Source organism: Lampris incognitus, chromosome 10 (assembly GCF_029633865.1).
Source record: "Lampris incognitus isolate fLamInc1 chromosome 10, fLamInc1.hap2, whole genome shotgun sequence".
Classification (NCBI taxonomy): Eukaryota; Metazoa; Chordata; class Actinopteri; order Lampriformes; family Lampridae; genus Lampris; species Lampris incognitus.
The window spans coordinates 14074721-14092143 of record NC_079220.1 but is presented as its reverse complement, the minus strand read 5'-3'; the positions used below and the strand labels follow the sequence as shown (position 1 = coordinate 14092143).

General features: G+C 43.4%; 1 protein-coding gene across 4 annotated transcripts in view; it reads left to right on the top strand.

The window, feature by feature from the left end:
• The window catches only part of rnf216 (ring finger protein 216), a 48024-nt gene extending 31393 nt beyond the window's left edge, over window positions 1–16631 (top strand). For 3 of the 4 annotated variants that reach the window (XM_056288522.1, XM_056288523.1, XM_056288524.1), the window contains exons 14-17: window positions 7128–7225; window positions 12827–13049; window positions 14333–14402; window positions 16068–16631. In XM_056288522.1, coding sequence (XP_056144497.1) covers window positions 7128–7225; window positions 12827–13049; window positions 14333–14402; window positions 16068–16477 — 801 coding nt within the window. In that variant the 3' untranslated portion in view covers window positions 16478–16631. The remainder of the gene's footprint in view (window positions 1–7127; window positions 7226–12826; window positions 13050–14332; window positions 14403–16067) is intronic. The other variant, XM_056288525.1, reaches the window with a different exon arrangement.
• The last annotated feature ends 792 nt before the right edge of the window (window positions 16632–17423 follow it).

Genomic DNA, 17423 nt, shown 5'->3' with positions numbered 1-17423 from the left:
TGCATGCATGTTTGTCAGGCACCATGGCAGCAGAGTGCTAGCCCTCTAGCACCTTGTGTGTAATTAAATGGTTTGAGGCTGTTAGAGGAGTGGATAATTGACTTGGCTTTCAACAGTGAGGCCTTTGTCAGTGCACCTTTTTTCCCACTTGTCCATGCCTTTGGGTATCAATGGTGGGTTCCTGCTCACTTGTGATAATGCACCCACATACATATGCACAAACTTGACGTCAGCACTCATGGGTTTTTCATTTTGCAGTGGATATAGGATTGTGAGATTTCTTAAACACGGACTTGCCTAGCACATTTACCAATACAAACAGGTGGTACAAGTCATATGTGCTATTAGAATTAGGATCCAAATCTGCTTTCCTTTTGCCTGGGTTCGGCTTTATTCTTTCTCATCCAAGATTCTCTCTTCTTTTTTTCTTTTTTCTTTTTTCTTTTTTTTTTCCCCCCTTGTCTTTGCACTGGGTGCACTAACATACTCTTAACACTGAGTCTGGACTATGTAGTGCCCAAACTTAGCCTCATAACTGCGGATGAATTGAAGCAACCATCCACCTATATTGTGGATTTTCATACTTTGGACTAGCCTGGGAACCAGACAAATTCGCAAATGCTAATTAGTCTAGCTCCTTTCAGTACAATTTCGATTTCCAAGGGGCGTTATCCATGGGCGCAGACCGAAATGCCTCTGGATGCAATTGGAAAGACCTAAAACCAATCAGAGCAATGAAACGCATAATGTAGCGCTTACCAAATCCTATCGGAAGTACGGAAACAAATCTTTCTTATCGACAAAAGCTTTAAGTGTTTGTTATTTTTTTAGAGAAAATATACCATCTAGTTCATTTAATACTATTACAATAGCGGATTCAACAGAGCGTTCCGCATCAGTGACAGCCAACGTCACTCTTCTGTAAGTCAGTGTTATTTTCATTCCCACCCGCATTCTGAGAGAACCCACCCCTACTCTGACTCTGATTGGCTAACCTTATCCCTAACCCTAATCTTAACCATCGTGGGCAATGAGTACTATCCAATCAGAGGCAGAGCCCTGGAATGTTGGTGGGAAAAAAACAAGGCTGTATGTCATCATATCAAACCCACCCCATATTAGATAAACGGTTCTGATTGGCCTGACCTGGGCCAGGTCGGCTGGAAATCTGTCTGAACAGGAGGGTGTCCAGACGTATATGTTTATATTACGTATCTATATATATTTTGACTTCAAGATACTGCTTCTCACCTTTAAGGCCCTTAATAACCTAGCTCCTTCATATCTTTCTGAACTCCTTCATATCCACACGCCCTCCTGCACTCTCAGATCCTCTTCTGTTCTCTAACTCACTACAATATTGGCCCACTTGACTACCTTGGGGTCTAGAGCCTTCAGTCATTCTGCCCCCTGCCTATGAAACTCTCCCACAAGACATTTGCAACACTGACTCTCTTTCAACCTTCAAATCCCATCTCAAAACGTACCTTTTCAAACTGGCATATTCAGTCTGATCCACGCTTCATTGAGTTTTATGCAGATGATGATTTCATACTTATCTGCTGTGTTAACTTTTTATTGTCTACCCTGCTTTGTTTTGATTTTATGCTGTCTGATACAGCGCTGCTTGTTTTTTTTTGTTTTGTTTTTTTTTGTGCGTGTGTGTGTGTGTTCTGTAAGATGTTCTGTAAGATGTCCTTGAGTGCTCGGAAAGGCGCCCACAAATAAAGTTTATTATTATTATATGCTAGAGCATAAAATATGAGCTCACAGATTTGTCTGGTTCCCAGGCTAACTTTAGGCGCTAACTATCGTCCCTCAGCCTCTGGTTTCTCTTTGTATAACCTTCAGAATCCGCTGTTATGGCCTCACAAAAACTCTTAACACAAATCCCTAACTCCATGGGGAAACTGATAAGGGAAGTGGCTACAATTCCATAACAGCCAACTTTCCATGTTCAGCCCTGACCCAAGATAAACTTGTTCAGTCTAAGCTCATTAATTTACCTCATCCCCTATATCCTCCCATGAAACAATTATTTCTGCAAAATAAAGCATCCACTGCATATTAGACCTCAGTACCAGGTGACAACCTTAGCATATGTATTCTTGCTATGGTCTTGTTGCTAATAGGACTGGGAGGTGTTGATCAAATCACATTGCACTATCCCCAACCTCTGCCCACTCAGTACAAATTTCTACCTGATTGTCCTTAATGTCCACACAAAGTTTGTAGTAAAGAGTTTTCTTTGTTTGTAGCTAAAGAACCAACTCCTGGGCATTTGGTCTCATAGATTGTCAATTAGATTTAATTCTTTAGTGTTTTTAATAGTTTGCACTCACATTTTTTATACCAAACTGTATGCATCATCCATTTTATGATGTCACCCCTACTTACTTGCTACACAATGACCATTTTAAGCTCAAGCTGGAAAAAACAGGATCATAAAAGTAATCAAGCAAACTTCTGAGACAAACACAATAGCTTTGTGAGGGTGAAGTTGGCACTCCCTCCTGTAATTCTCTCCATATTCCTGTAGGTGGAGTCCAAGGTACATATCTGCTGTGCCACAGTAAAACCTCACAGCTGCACCCAATTACTTAAGCCCACAAAAAGTTAGTCATGCTCCAGATGTATCTTTGGTCAGTTCCTGTTCAGAATCTATTGTATCATTCTCAGTTGTAGAGCCACTTCCTTTTCTTTAACCATCTGAGAGCGAGAACTGCAGCTATAAGGCAAATAATGGTTGTTTAACAGGCTTAATCATACAGCCTTTGTCATTATAATAATTGTCCAAGTTGCAAGCAAACCTTTCTTAAATGGACAGTGAATTTCTGACAAGCTCACATTGACTAACAGCTGAAAAGGTTTGTGCAGTTCACTTCCTCTTTACTATCCTAAAAAATCAGGATGTGTTTTCCAATCTTGTGACACTGTAAGTGTGTTACATTTTTTCGAGTTGACTGCAAGTCTGTATTTCCCCTCTTGACAGCGGAAACTCCCTGACAACCTTACCACAAGACTGAGTGGCTTGAATGGGATGAATGTAGCTCAATTTTTTTTTCTGTTTTGCTCCTCTGCTGACAACAGTACAAGAGCACATCTGTGCGTGAACATAGACACACTGTCTATGAAGTTGTACAGTAAGCCCTGCAGCCTGTTCAGTCCAAGAGTGGGGAGGGGCTTCATTATGTAACTGACATACTTCTCTAAGCCAACCCTCTACCACTCATATTGTTCCTTCATTGGCTTGACACACTTTCCACTCCCCTTGCACTGGTTCCTTATTGGTTGGACACACTTTCCCTCCATTTCAAATGTGGTTGAGATCATGTTTGACCCAGATATTGTCTCCCCTCTCTCTCTTCCACTGACCTACACACTCACACACATCCACACACATGCATGTTAATATATTCCACATGTGGGTATTTGGGCAATTGGACAGGCTTGTTCCTGGCCTATGTACAACTGGTCCATAGCAGCATAGACTGTCGATTAGAATGTAGGCCATTGGAAAACCATGTCTGGATAGACAGTTCACTCTACCTCTGATGATACACGACAAATATGTTTGTGTGTGTGCCTGCACAAAAAGTGATGTGTGGGCATGCACGTTTATACCTCATAGTGTAGCAGCAAATGCAATAAAATCAAAATTTACTGCATTCTTAATCCATTCAGCATTGACCCTGTTTATGGCACAGAAAATGTGGAGACTGGCCACACGACTGTGGTTGCATGCCAGTTACACACATCTCTGCCTCTTCCTCCCTTTTATCTTTTTCCTTCCTGTCTTTCTCTCCCTCCGTCTCCCCCAGGCCCCTGCATTCTGACATTCTGCAAGTAGATTTGATTGCGGCGAGAGCCACCTCCCCAGCAAAAGCACACTCGCACGCACACACCAACATGCACGCACACAGTCACTCTGCAGTGCCCCAATCAAAAGCTCTGCAAACAGCTTCCTCTGCCTTATAAGGGCTGCTGCAGCCTGCATGGTGAGAGCAGAGACAGAGAGACTGAAAAAGAGAGAGGGAGAGCCAAAGGGGGAAAGAAAGGGGAAGTATGAGTGAAGGTGAGGGAATAGGGAGCGGGTTGCAGGAGACAAAGGGGGGCCATGACATAGGAAAGAATGAATGAAGGTGGAGAAGTACAAGGGGAAGACAAGTATTGAGAAAAGAGTTGATGGAGATTGTGTTTGGCTGGCTGTGTACAGCCAGTAGTCCAGTAGATGTTATTGATTTGTATTAATGTTGATTGCTTTGTCCCTGATACTTGGCAATGTGTTCTTACTGTAGCAGGTTGCAAATTTAATATGTCTGGGTTTAAATCTTTGAGTAGGTTAATCTTTCTAATACTGAGGGCGGCATTCAAATTTCTGTCATTTGTGCATCCTAAACCCACATGAGTGTCCCTGTTGAATTCAAATGAGGCCTCGTCAGCTAGCAGTATTTTTTGGCTGTGCTATAAGCAGTATTTTTGGCTGTGCTATAAGCAGTTGACTGCAGATTCATGCTTGCTATCCACCAGCTTGTCCGACAAGTTGTTACTCCTGACATAGGCAACTGATTATGCAGGTTTTCCTTCCAACCAAGCACTACAGTGCACCTTAAACCAAAGAGGACCGACCAATCAGAGATATTACTTGGTGTAGTGATTGGTTGGAAAGGAAACCTGCATACTCTTGGCACTCCATGGCACACAATTGTCCATGTCTGCAATACATGCACGCACACACAAACTCTGAACTGTCTTCCTGTTCTCTAGGTTACTGATAGAGGGCAATCTCGCACCACATTGTCTGTTCCTCCTCTCTCCTTTTCCTTTTCTTCTCTCCTCCCCCTCTCATTCTCTTCCTTCAGAGCCTTTGTGTGCTCCACACTCTCTGTGAGGGTTATGTTCAATTCTTCTCCCCTTGGCTCAGCCCTTGTGATGTGCACATAATCACCTTCTCATTGCAGGTGGAAGCATAAAATTGGCACAAGCGCAGATTAGATTCAGAGGGAAGGGTTCTTCACCATGCTCTAGGCACAGAATAGAGGGCAGGCCCCCATGTTTCATGGTGTGAGGGGCAGCAAGAAATTATATCGTTTTCTTGTTTCACTCCTGTTTTGGAAAGAAACTTGGGACCTTTTTCAGATGCCTCAACCCAGTTCTCTACCCTTTGGCTGACCTTGCACACAGCCTGGAAGAAGGCCCGAGTCATGGGCAGACCACACCTATACTACATCATGCTGGGCAGACCCAGCAAGTTGTTTAGCAATAGCTCCAAGCCGGTTGGGCATTCACAGACTGAAAGGAAAACGTGTGTGCACACACACTGCCTATATTTTTCTCTCTTTTCTTTTAGGGTGTTACAGATGTATGAGAGGGCCACAAGTTAAGTTTTTTTTTTTTTCAAATCTGGGTCAGAGGTCAGAGTAGAGGTTGCCATGGAGTCATGGATCATAGTTGTAACTAGGAATGTCACAATACTTTACAAGACAGTAAATTCCCAATACAAATATGACGATTCAAATTGGTGAGATGAAAACTGAATTGCGATACTCTTTTTAAACAGCTGAGGGCGCTATCTACATTTGAGGTCCCTTGTTCGACTTCATGCCAGTAGCTGGATCAAGGCGCAAAGACATAGCAGTCACAGGTGGGACATTGTGAATGTCCAGAGGTCTCAGCTTCTACCTGAAAATGTAGATATGCAAATATTCCTATAAAAAAAAAGGTGAATTCCAAGCTAGGAAGACAGGCCAAGCCTTATTGTGTTTATCTAAAGAGACTTTCTTTACTTGTGTTATTCATTTATTTATTTGATTTGCGATTTATTTTAAAATTCAATTTAGGTTTTTTTTTTTTTAAGACAAAATATATTTTCAGTTTGACTTTTACAAAGAAAAGGAAATATGCATTGTTTTGCATAGTTTATACCCTACCTCAGAAATAACAAAAAGGATTATTTGATTTGATAAAGATAAGAGAAAATGTATATTTTTCTATTTTTGTTTGAGAAGTAAGGGTTTCTTTTTTTCGTCACAATTTGTCTTCAATCTCATTTTGTTAAAAAAAAAAGTGAAAAAATTATATCGTGAGCCCAGTATCATGAATCTTATCGAATCATGGGTTGAGCGTATTGATACATCCCTAGTTGTAATGTATCAGATCAAGTTATGTATGGCAGGCTCATCAATATTGTACAAGCACTTCAAATATTTATGGCGATACCACTTAAGTTAGGGGTTGGCCGTGGAAGTAATCCATGGTTAAATCAAACTCGGGTGTCTGCGTGTGTGAAAGTGTGTGTCCATACGTGATTACAAGAGTCTGCACTGTAGTTTCAAACTGCATTTCCCTCTTTGCATGTGTCTACAGTTACATTGACAGTTTCAGGCAGTGTGTGTGTGTGTGTGTGTGTGAGTGTGAGTGAAGCCCTGCCAGCCATAGCAGTGTGACTGTCTGCCCCAGATGTCCTTCAGCTGAGGGGCAAAGCGTTGTGGGCCGGCATGCCTGAGACAGTGGGAGGCTGGAGTTGCAGTTACTAGGCAACCAAGCAGTCTGTGACGAACAAATCGCACTCTCGCTGCAGTTGGAGATGCTCACACACACATATACATGCATGCACTCAAAGCCACACCTTGTGTCTTTGTCAACCCCTCTGCAGTGGTAGCATCAGTAGCATATTGAGCAGACACTTATCGGCAACTCTCTGCCTGATGGTTTTAAAGTCCAGTTCAGAATTAGGTGAAAAGGGGTGAGGTTGGAAGGGAGTCTTTGTAATGCTGAGACTATGTTGTGGATGGATGCGGTCGGAGTCACATCTGTGTTAAATGACCCATGGAAAACGGAAATGAACTGAATTATTTCATTGCTCTGGTGAAAGAATGCCCAAGAACAACACTTCCAATGAAGTCTGCTCCAACTGACTTATGTCACTCTTCTCTCTTCCTCTCTCTCCCTCAATGTTCATTGTCTCTTCCCCTGGTTTGTTCTACTTCTTGTTCCTGCTTCTTTCCCTCTTCTCACCTTTGCCTTTCTTTTCCTGTTTGTCGCTCCCTTTCTCTTTGTCTTTGTTTCTCTCTCTCTGTCTGTCTGTCTGTCTCTCTCTATCTCTGTCTGTTCTCCCTCTTCTGTAGGAGAGCTGTAGGAAGTGCCACGTCCAGTGGAAGGAGCATGTGGGGAAGACATGTGAACAAGTCTTGGAGAGGGATGAGATCCGCATGAGGGTGCTCTTGTAAGTGAATGACCAAAACCGATAAAGGTCCCACTCCACTCACCTCTCTTTCACAGAGCGACCTCTCGTGACCCTGAGCCTGGGGCCCTTTTACATGTTCCTTTACATTTACGCATTAAGCAGACACTTTAATCCTAGGGACCTACAAGAAAGGCGGCAGTTAGCTTTGAATGTGACCAACTGGCATCACAGAGCGCTATGTAGTAGTGATATCATAGCCAAGAGTACATGTCAAGTGTACTCTTGGCTATGCATTTAGTGTAGGTGTACCTTGGAGCATCAAGAGGCAGGGAATAGGGGAATCAAAGTACTAAGACAAAGACATTGCCCAGGAAATGGGTAAGTGTCAGCCTTACTGTTAAGCTCAGGGTACGATACTTAATTTTTATCTGGTGAGAACAGTGGCCAATGGACTCCAAAATTATACAGTCATCTCTTTTTATTTATATATTTGTTTATATTTGAAAAGAGTAGGCCCTTCAAATACTTGTTAAGGACTTGCTGAAGTACCAGGTTTGTCAAATTTCATCAACCATGTCCCAAATGAGTCCAGTTATAGAAATATCTCAAACCTAGTTGCAAGGCGTCCATGTCCTCAGATGATCCTGACTGGTATTTTGACAGACACACCAGTGTGATGCCATTACAAGAGAACACGGTGTTAATGGTTCTTGTACCATTTGGGATTTTTCAACCTCATACTGTTAGCAAGGCCATTAGCCCCATGTTATCTGGATTCAAGACGTCTCCTCTGCCGCCGGCCTCGCCTGTCCTGTTCCCCTCTCAAGAGAGGATGCTGGCTCAGTTTCACAGTCCAGGAAGCGGAATAGCCAGCTGCTTCCTGTGTCCCAGCAGACCCGCAGGCAGTACTTCCTGTTTTGAACTGTCCACAGATCCTCTTAACCCCCCCCCCCCATCCTCCGTGAGCTGAAAGATACATGGAGCTGCATGGTAGACAGATCAGTTTAGCCAGCCTGACCAGTTCACTGCAGAGTTTTCATTATAATGAGACAAAGGAATATGAGTGTAACACCAGACTGTATGTACACTCACTGGCCACTTTATTAGGTACACCTTGCTAGTACCGGGTTGGACCCCCTTTTGCCTTCAGAACTGCCTTAATCCTTCGTGGCATAGATTCAACAAGGTACTGGAAACATTCCTCAGAGAGTTTGGTCCATATTGACATGATAGCATCACGCAGTTGCTGCAGATTTGTCGGCTGCACATCCATGATGCGAATCTCCCGGTCCACCACATCCCAAAGGTGCTCTATTGGATTGAGATCTGGTGACTGTGGAGGCCATTTGAGTACAGTGAACTCATTGTCATGTTCAAGAAACCAGTCTGAGATGATTCGAGCTTTATGACATGGCGCGTTATCCTGCTGGAAGTAGCCGTCAGAAGATGGGAACACTGTGGTCATAAAGGGATGGACATGGTCAGCAACAATACTCAGGTAGGCTGTGGCGTTGACACGATGCTCAATTGGTACTAAGGGGCCCAAAGTGTGCCAAGAAAATATCCCCCACACCATTACACCACCACCACCAGCCTGAACCGTTGATACAAGGCAGGATGGATCCATGCTTTCATGATGTTGATGCCAAATTCTGACCCTACCATCCGAATGTCGCTGCAGAAATCGAGACTCATCAGACCAGGCAACGTTTTTCCAATCTTCTATTGTCCAATTTTGGTGAGCCTGTGCGAATTTTAGCCTCAGTTTCCTGTTCTTAGCTGACAGGAGTGGCACCCGGTGTGGTCTTCTGCTGCTGTAGCCCATCTGCCTCAACGTTCGACGTGTTGTGCGTTCAGAGATGCTCTTCGGCATACCTCGGTTGTAATGGGTGGTTATTTGAGTTACTGTTGCCTTTCTATCAGCTTGAACCAGTCTGGCCATTGTCCTCTGACCTCTGGCATCAACGAGGCATTTTCGCCCACAGAACTGCCGCTCACTGGATATTTTCTCTTTTTCGGACCATTCTCTGTAAACCCTAGAGATGGTTGTGCGTGAAAATCCCAGTAGATCAGCAGTTTCTGAAATACTCAGACCAGCCCGTCTGGCACCAACAACCATGCCACGTTCAAAGTCACTTAAATCACCTTTCTTCCCCATTCTGATGCTCGGTTTGAACTGCAGCAGATCGTCTTGACCATGTCTACATGCCTAAATGCATTGAGTTGCTGCCATGTGATTGGCTGATTAGAAATTTGCGTTGACGAGCAGTTGGACAGGTGTGCCTAATAAAGTGGCCGGTGAGTGTATGTTTAATAGTGGCGGCCACCACGGTAAGAATATGAGCCTCCACGCTAGAAATATAACTGCCCATAGCAAAATTATTTTCAAAATTATTCTTGATTTTGACCAGTGGTTCTCGGTGCATCCCGGTCGGTGCCATACAAGCAGGAGTTGGGAGGGGAAAATTTGGAGCGGAACTAAAGTTGAATAAATTTATTTCTCCAGCGAACAATAAACAAACACAATCGGCATAAGCAGAGACTAGAGTGGCGGGGTTCATTTTACACACTAGCGCATGAACAGTTGGCAGAAAAAAGAGGCTGAATTGCCATCCAACTAACTGTTTGAAATTAGCTAAAAAATAATATCTCTGAAAGAAAAACAGTCACGATAAGTCTGACAAACTACCGTGGTTGACAGTTTGTTTAGAACGAACAGTTCACCGATTCACAGTGATGGATTTTGTGATTGAGAAAAAAAACTGTTGCATGAATGTTAAAGGAATAGTGGTTCCTCTTTTTTCAGATGAATTTATTGAAGTATTTCCCAAGGAAGAGGAGGAAAGTTAGTCAGGTAAGGTAAAGACTAGCTGTTAGGTTACTTGTAGGCTACAGTAAGGAAGTTATCTAAAGCTGCCAGCATGTGTAGGCTATACAGCCTTGATGACTGATTTGTTTAGTTCAAACCAACAAATGTCCACCTTGTGTAACAACAGCTGCAGCTTGTTAATAGCCTGATGATAATGCTGATAAAGATTTTAGTGGGCGTCCGGGTAGCGTAGCGGTCTGTTCCGTTGCCTCTGGCTTGTCAGGCGTCCCTACAGATGCAATTGGCCGTGTCTGCAGGTGGGAAGCCGGATGTGTCCTAGTTGCTGCACTAGCGCCTCCTCTGGTCGGTCGGGGCACCTGTTCGGGGGGGGGGGGGTGGCGTGATCCTCCCATGCACTACGTCCCCCTGGGGAAACCCCTCACTTTCAGGTGAAAAGAAGCAACTGGCAACTCCACATGTGTCGGAGGAGGCATGTGGTAGTCTGCAGCCCTCCCCAGATCGGCAGAGAGGGTGGAGCAGCAACCGGGATGGCTCAGAAGAGTGGGGTAATTGGCCGGATACAATTGGAGAGAAAAAGGGGGGGGGGTCCACAAAAAAAATAAAAATTTTAGTGAGGAAGTGGTGAGAGAGAGAGGGAGAGAGAGAAATACACGCCACATGGTGAGTCTCCTGAGTAACATCTACAGACTGTTATTGGTGTGATACCATACCAAGAAATTGTTGACTATACAATTTCTTTTCTCCTACTTTGATATTGGCAAATTTCTCATGATGTTCTTAATCACCATGTTTTAGTTTTTCCCTCAGTGAAATTAGTTTTATATTAAATGTTATGAGTCTGGGCGGCACGGTGATGCAATGGTTAGCATGGTCGCCTCACAGCAAGAAGGTCCTGGGTTCGAGTCCTGGGGTAGTCCAACCTTGGGGGTCATCCCAGTTCGTCCTCTGTGTGGCGTTTGCATGTTCTCCCCGTGTCTGCGTGGGTTTCCTTGGGGGACTCCGGTTTCCTCTCACAGTCCAAAGACATGCAGGTCAAGTGAATCAGCTATACTAAATTGTCCCTAGGTGTGAGTGTGTGTGTGTGTGTGATGGCCTAGCGCAGGTGTCCCCAATTACTTTTCATAGCGGGCCACTTTTAGGGCCACTTTTAAAACCACGGGCCACTCAACCTCCAGCAGCATGTTGTTCGTTAGTTTGTTTTGGTGTCGATACGTTGCAGGTATTATAATTTAAACAGAGATTTTTCATCTATTTTTCGATATATAACTAGTCTCACTTTTACCAAGAAATTAATTATTTCACATGCAGTAGTGGCCAAAATTTTAGTCCAGGTGCCGAATTTGTAGGTTTTCAATAGAACGATGATTCGTAAGATTCCAATGTTTATTATATTTAATGAAAAGAAACTAACAATGAACAGACTTTAACTTTAACAGAGTGAACATACGCAGAGTTTAAGCTAGCTGTTTTCTGCTTTCTGGTATCTGATTTCGGTTGAAATCTTTCATTGAAGCTGCTGTGTTTTGTTTCGAAATGGCGTTTGATGTTAGTAACTTTGCTGACCGCTACCGTTTGCGAACAGATCAAGCAAGTTGGCTTAGCATTGTTATGTTCAGGTAGAATGAAGCAAAATTGATCCGTCCAATCTTCATTAAACAGTCTATTTTCGGTGTCAACTTTGCGTTTCTTTGTAGCCATTGCAATTGGGAACTTACTTATTTGGTCTTATGCGTCTGTCTCGATTCTCGATTCTAGCCCACCATAACTGAAGTATTTTCAGTAATGCTGATAAGGTCATGTGACGCGCAAGTGAGGGGGGCTGGACTAGCCCACAAGGGGAAATGCGGGGTGGAATTGATAGTTACAAGGTAGCATTTCTTGTTGGATTGGTTGCTGAAATTATGTTTGGAATAGTGTTCCCAAACAAAATGTGTAGAAATACCAGAAGGAAGAAACTATTTTTTATTTCCAAAAAAAAATTAAAAGGTTTTTTTTTTTTTTTTTTTTGGGTAGGGAAATAAAAAAACATTCTTCCTTCTGGCATTTCTCCAAAAATTCTCGCGGACCATAAATCAACCCGTCACGGGCCGCCTATTGGGGACGCCTGCCTAGGGGCTTGTCCAGGGTGTCTCCCCACATCCCGCCCAGTGACTGCTAGGATAGGCTCCAGCATCCCCACGACCCTAAGAGCAGGATAAGCGGTTCGGATAACGGATAGATGCTTATGAGTCTGAGTCATATTTTCTGATAAGTATTTCTAACTCAGTTGTACTTTATAAGTAAAATCTTCATCTAAAATTCACAAAAACTGCACATTTAACAGCTCCTTTGTGAAAATGTTTTCCCCCGGGGGAGGATGCCCCTAGCCCTCCTACATGGTATGGTTGCTTGCCGTTCCACCACATTAAGAAAAACTAATAGGGGAAACACTGACATGAATAGATAAATATAGAGGGGGTTGGAGGGGGACATAAAAGGAAAAATAATTGTTTACGTCCATACATTCATCACCAGCTTATACACTGATTTTCAGGCCAAAATAAAGCGGCTATTTTGAATATTTATTAAACCCTGAAGTCAGACATTGCATTTGCTGTGTCCACTGAAAATGTAACATGAACAGATAACAGCTGAAAGAAACGTTGCTAAAATCACTACAGTATAAGCTGTTCAGTGCAAGTACCCAGAGGATCTCTATATATCGATGTGATCCTCTGATTGATTGATATGCATTCTGTTTCACTTCTGCCACCCATTAACCCGAAATATCACCTTTCTCCCTGTCTGTCCTCCGCTCTCTCTGCTCTCAGTGAGGAGCGCATGACAGCGGCGCGGGTGAGGAAGTGTGTGAAGTGCGGGATGGGCCTGGTCAAGTCAGAGGGCTGCAATCGTATGTCGTGCCGCTGTGGCAGCTTCATGTGCTACCTCTGCCGAGAGCCCATCACTGGCTACAACCACTTCTGCCAGCATGCCCGGTCGCCCGGCGCACCCTGCCGTCACTGTCGCAAGTGCTCCCTCTGGACCGACCCCACGGTGCGCCCACACATGATCACCTGTACAAATGCCGATTTCTGAAACACTGTGTAACAATTTCGACCGTTAGATTTATCTTTAAAATGAAATGGGGGGGGGGTAAGGCTGTCATTTTTTAAAATAATTTTATCAACAAAGTTTTTAGTTTCAGAATTTTTGTTGTCTTCATTTTTTAGTCATCTTGTACGCCATGTTTTTCAGATGCGGGATTTTATTGTTTAGCAAAACATCTTTGTTGTAGTGTGAGCTGTGTAATGACAGCTCCTCTGCCACTGAAAAACTGGCTTGCACACCACGTTTATTCTGAAAATTAATCATGTGGTAAAAATATGTCAAAGTAACTGGTCATTATGGGATTTAGTCATTACCTAGGTAAAGTGTTAAACTCAGCATTGGGATTAATTCCCAATCTCAAATACACACTTAGGCACTCACAAACACACACAAAAATGCCCATTAACAACACTCTGACCCCAACCATCTGATTGCATGGCAGCACACAGTGACCTGGCCCTAATATTACTGGAAGTCCAGAGCAGCAGTTAGTCTGTGAGTAGCTAATCACCTGGACCCGATCCAGTACCACCAGAGAGGCACCAGAGCCAGCCAGAAAGACAATGCCAAGAAGAGCCTAAATACTTTAAGCCAGGGGGAAATTTGAGGGGTGTTGGGGGGGCGGCTGCCTTATTAACACATTATGTAATGCATTTATATTGCCAAACATTGATTTTTAAAGGAAAATGTGATGCATTACAACATTTTATAACTCACCACATCCCTTTGACCCCTTAACACACTGTCATCTGTAATTAACCGCAACATTAAGCATTTTGTTCAGCGCTATGCCTCATGCTAGTCACATCAGCTGCTAAGATCCCCCCAAATACATTTCGCCAAGACCTAAAGAGTATCACCATTACCAAGAAGTAGCTTCATGTACACTTTGCTGCAACATAACTCCTACCATTTGTCAAACTGGAAAAACTCATTTATCCAAAAACTGTCATTGCACTCTGCAGTTTACTGCCCCAAACTACAGACCCAGTAGCTACAGTTACCAGTATGAAGTAAGAAAATGTAACTTCAGGTCTAGCCACAGCCAGCCTACAGCTGAGCTGACAACATGTTGGTACACTCAGATGCAGTACTGTGAAAACACCCACCTGCAGTACTGACAGTAATAATATGATGCAATTATACTGATGAAGCTACCTACATGTGTACCGCATAAAAATATTTCATGATAATTATCTTTGTGTGTGTGTGTGTGTGTGTGTGAACAGCAAGATGATGAGCGCATCATTCAGGAGATCCAGAGGGAAGGGGAGGCTGAGCTGAATAAGAAGTGTGCAGGTCTGTATTCATGTTACATTGATTTGTCTAGAATATAACATGGCTAGATCAGGACAACCCTCAAGGTTATGGCACAGCATTGCTAATACAACATGGTGGCCGACAGTATTTTTAACACTATATTTGTGTAGCTTTATCCAGTGATTGTCCGATCTTTCAAGGAGGGGTGAGCAACATGACACTAAAATGTCATCATGACTTGCCTTCACAGGAACATTGTGGACGTTGTCCCATTATAGCAATCCAGAATCATTACTGTTTACATTGAGCGCATTCACCATATTTTGACTGTCTCATCACATGCCTTGCATGTTTTTACTTTTAGCTCGGGTTGTATATTTTATATTTTTTAGATAAAGATATTGCACATGAGTGGTTTGGGAAGTGATCGACTAAAGGTTACAGAATCCATTTATCGACTGTTGTTTAGAACAGCCGCAGAAAGGTGTGTTTGTATTCTGCTGTATCAAACATCACAACATTGCATCTTCAAGTTTAATGTCTTTTTATTCCCGACCGGGTGAGAAACATAAAGTTAAAAATGGAGCTATTTCAGGAAAAACTCGGCAATCAAATAGTAACTTTTTGAGGGATGGCATGTGTGTCAGTCAGTCTGTCCATCCATCAGAAGGGGTCGTGGTGAGGCTTACACCGATGGTTAATACAGAATGGTATGACCGCCCATGGGCAAGGGCTGCTGTGTATGTCCAAGCAGAAATCCTGGAAAATGATTTCCTAGAAAGAGTGGGAACCCTGTTGCTCTAGGAATGTTTTTCATGTCCCGCTTTTAATAATCACTGTCATTGTATTTCACTCTGTATCTTTTTTTATTTGATTATTGTATTCAATGTTCTTATTCATAGTTGTTCTACTTTTTATTTTTGTTTAATTTAGGTTGTGAATCACTTTGTTTGACTAAGTGCTATACAAATTTAAGTTTTTACTACTACTACCACTACGATGTATATAGCATTTTGTACTACATATCCCTTTTATTGTTGAAAATCTGTGTATATCAAAATGTGTGTAATTAAGATTTAGAATACTATTTTTGTAAACAAATAACTGAGACTGGGTGGCACAGTGGTTAGCGTGGTCACCTCGCAGCAAAAAGGTCCTGGGTTTGAGCCCCGGGGTATTCTAACCTTGGGGGTCTGCCCGGTCATCCTCTGTGTGGAGTTTGCATGTTCTCCCTGTGTCTGCGTGGGTTTCCTCCGGGTGCTCCGGTTTCCTCCCACAGTCCAAAGACATGTAGGTCAGGTGAATCGGCCATACTAAAAATTGTCCCTAGGTGTGAATGTGTGTGTGTGTGTGTGTACTGTGTCAGTACTGTGTGAGTACTGTGTGATGGTCTGGCAGCCCGTCCAGGATGTCTCCCCGCTTGCTGCCCAGTGGCTGCTGGGATAGGCTCCAACATCCCCACGACCCTGAGAGCAAGATAAGCGGTTTGGATAGTGGATAATGGATGGATAACTGAGACCTTGGAGAAAGATTTTGTTACAAAAAAGGTTTAAAACTCTGTTTGGATCAGGTTTAACTTTGTGAACTATGGTCAACACCACAAAGAAAGTATCAAGTCATGAATTGAATGATCTCTATGTCCACTTCGACATACATACAACCCCCCCCCTTCTCTCTCTGTCTGTCTCTCACTCTCTCTTGCAGATAATTCAGGGAAGAGAGTCGGCCCTCCTCCTGAGCCTGCTGCCGATGCCAAGCGGCAGCGTGTTGGTCCGCCACCTCAGAACCCTCCCAATCCCCCGGCCATGCCTCATGTGCATGCAGTACGAGCTCCTCTGTTGGTCCCTCCACGTGTCGTTTACCCACGGGCGGAGCCCCAGGCTGGAATGTTCCAGATGATGGGACCCCAGTTGGCCCCAGCACCTTATGTCCCTCCGCTGCAGCAATTTCTCGCCATGAACAACAATAACAACAACCACCACCACCACCACCCTCCTCCTTTCAACCACAACGACCATCATCATCATCGCCGTCATCATCATAATCATAATAGGAACATGATGGACTTGCCCATGCACTATGGACCTCCGCACAGATACTACAGACGTGTCTAACAAACACAGACACACTCAGCCAAGTTAATGTTCGTCCTGGAAGAACCATCTTGTTCTGGGCAGAACAAGGAGCTGATGTCGTGCACAGGAAGCACACATGGATAAACACGCGAACACACAGAGCCATGTTAACACAGATAATACACACACATGGGTGTTACATGTTTGATTTCTTTGCGACTTTTTTTTTTTCCTCAAAAAATGTGTGGTGTTTTACCTCGCCTGTCCTGAAAACATCCATTTACTCTTTTTCCATGACTGTTAAACACTCCCGCTCCCCCCTCTCCTCCCTCTCCCGATCTCTTCAGATTGCTCATGTGCCCATACACACAATTCAAGTTAGATCACAAATCATGGCAACCCTGAATCTGATGTGTGCTAGCAGGTTTGAATGAGAAGTCAGTCACATGAAAATAGGTGTTAGTGTAGACACACACACACACACATCGTATATACACACACACACACAATTGGACCCCTTGCCTTTTTCCACTGATTTTGGGATTTATAAAATGTGGTTTACACCCTGTGTTGCTTTTTTTTCATAAGTGTTATTTGTGGGACAGATCTAAATAGTTGAGTGCTTTGAAGCAAACTTTTTATTTACTGCTGATAAAGATATTTTTGAATTACTTAAAAAAAGCATTCCATATTGTATCTTTGCGTAATAAGTGAGAGCATACAATTTTCTGATAAACATGTTTTCATATTGCCTCTATCTGGTTCACTTGTGATTAACCGCCACTTGCGACTGTTGTGTGTAGACGTGGTGAAACTGGTCCCTTGCCCTCATAACAGGACACCACAACAAGTCCTCCTTTACTTTATTCGTTTGCTTTTATCACCCCCTCCTTAATGTCTCATTTTCATCTCTACCTTTTCTGCCTGCCCGCACCAACATATGGGGGGGGGGGGGGGCTGTAAGTGAGGCTCCGCTCGTCTCATC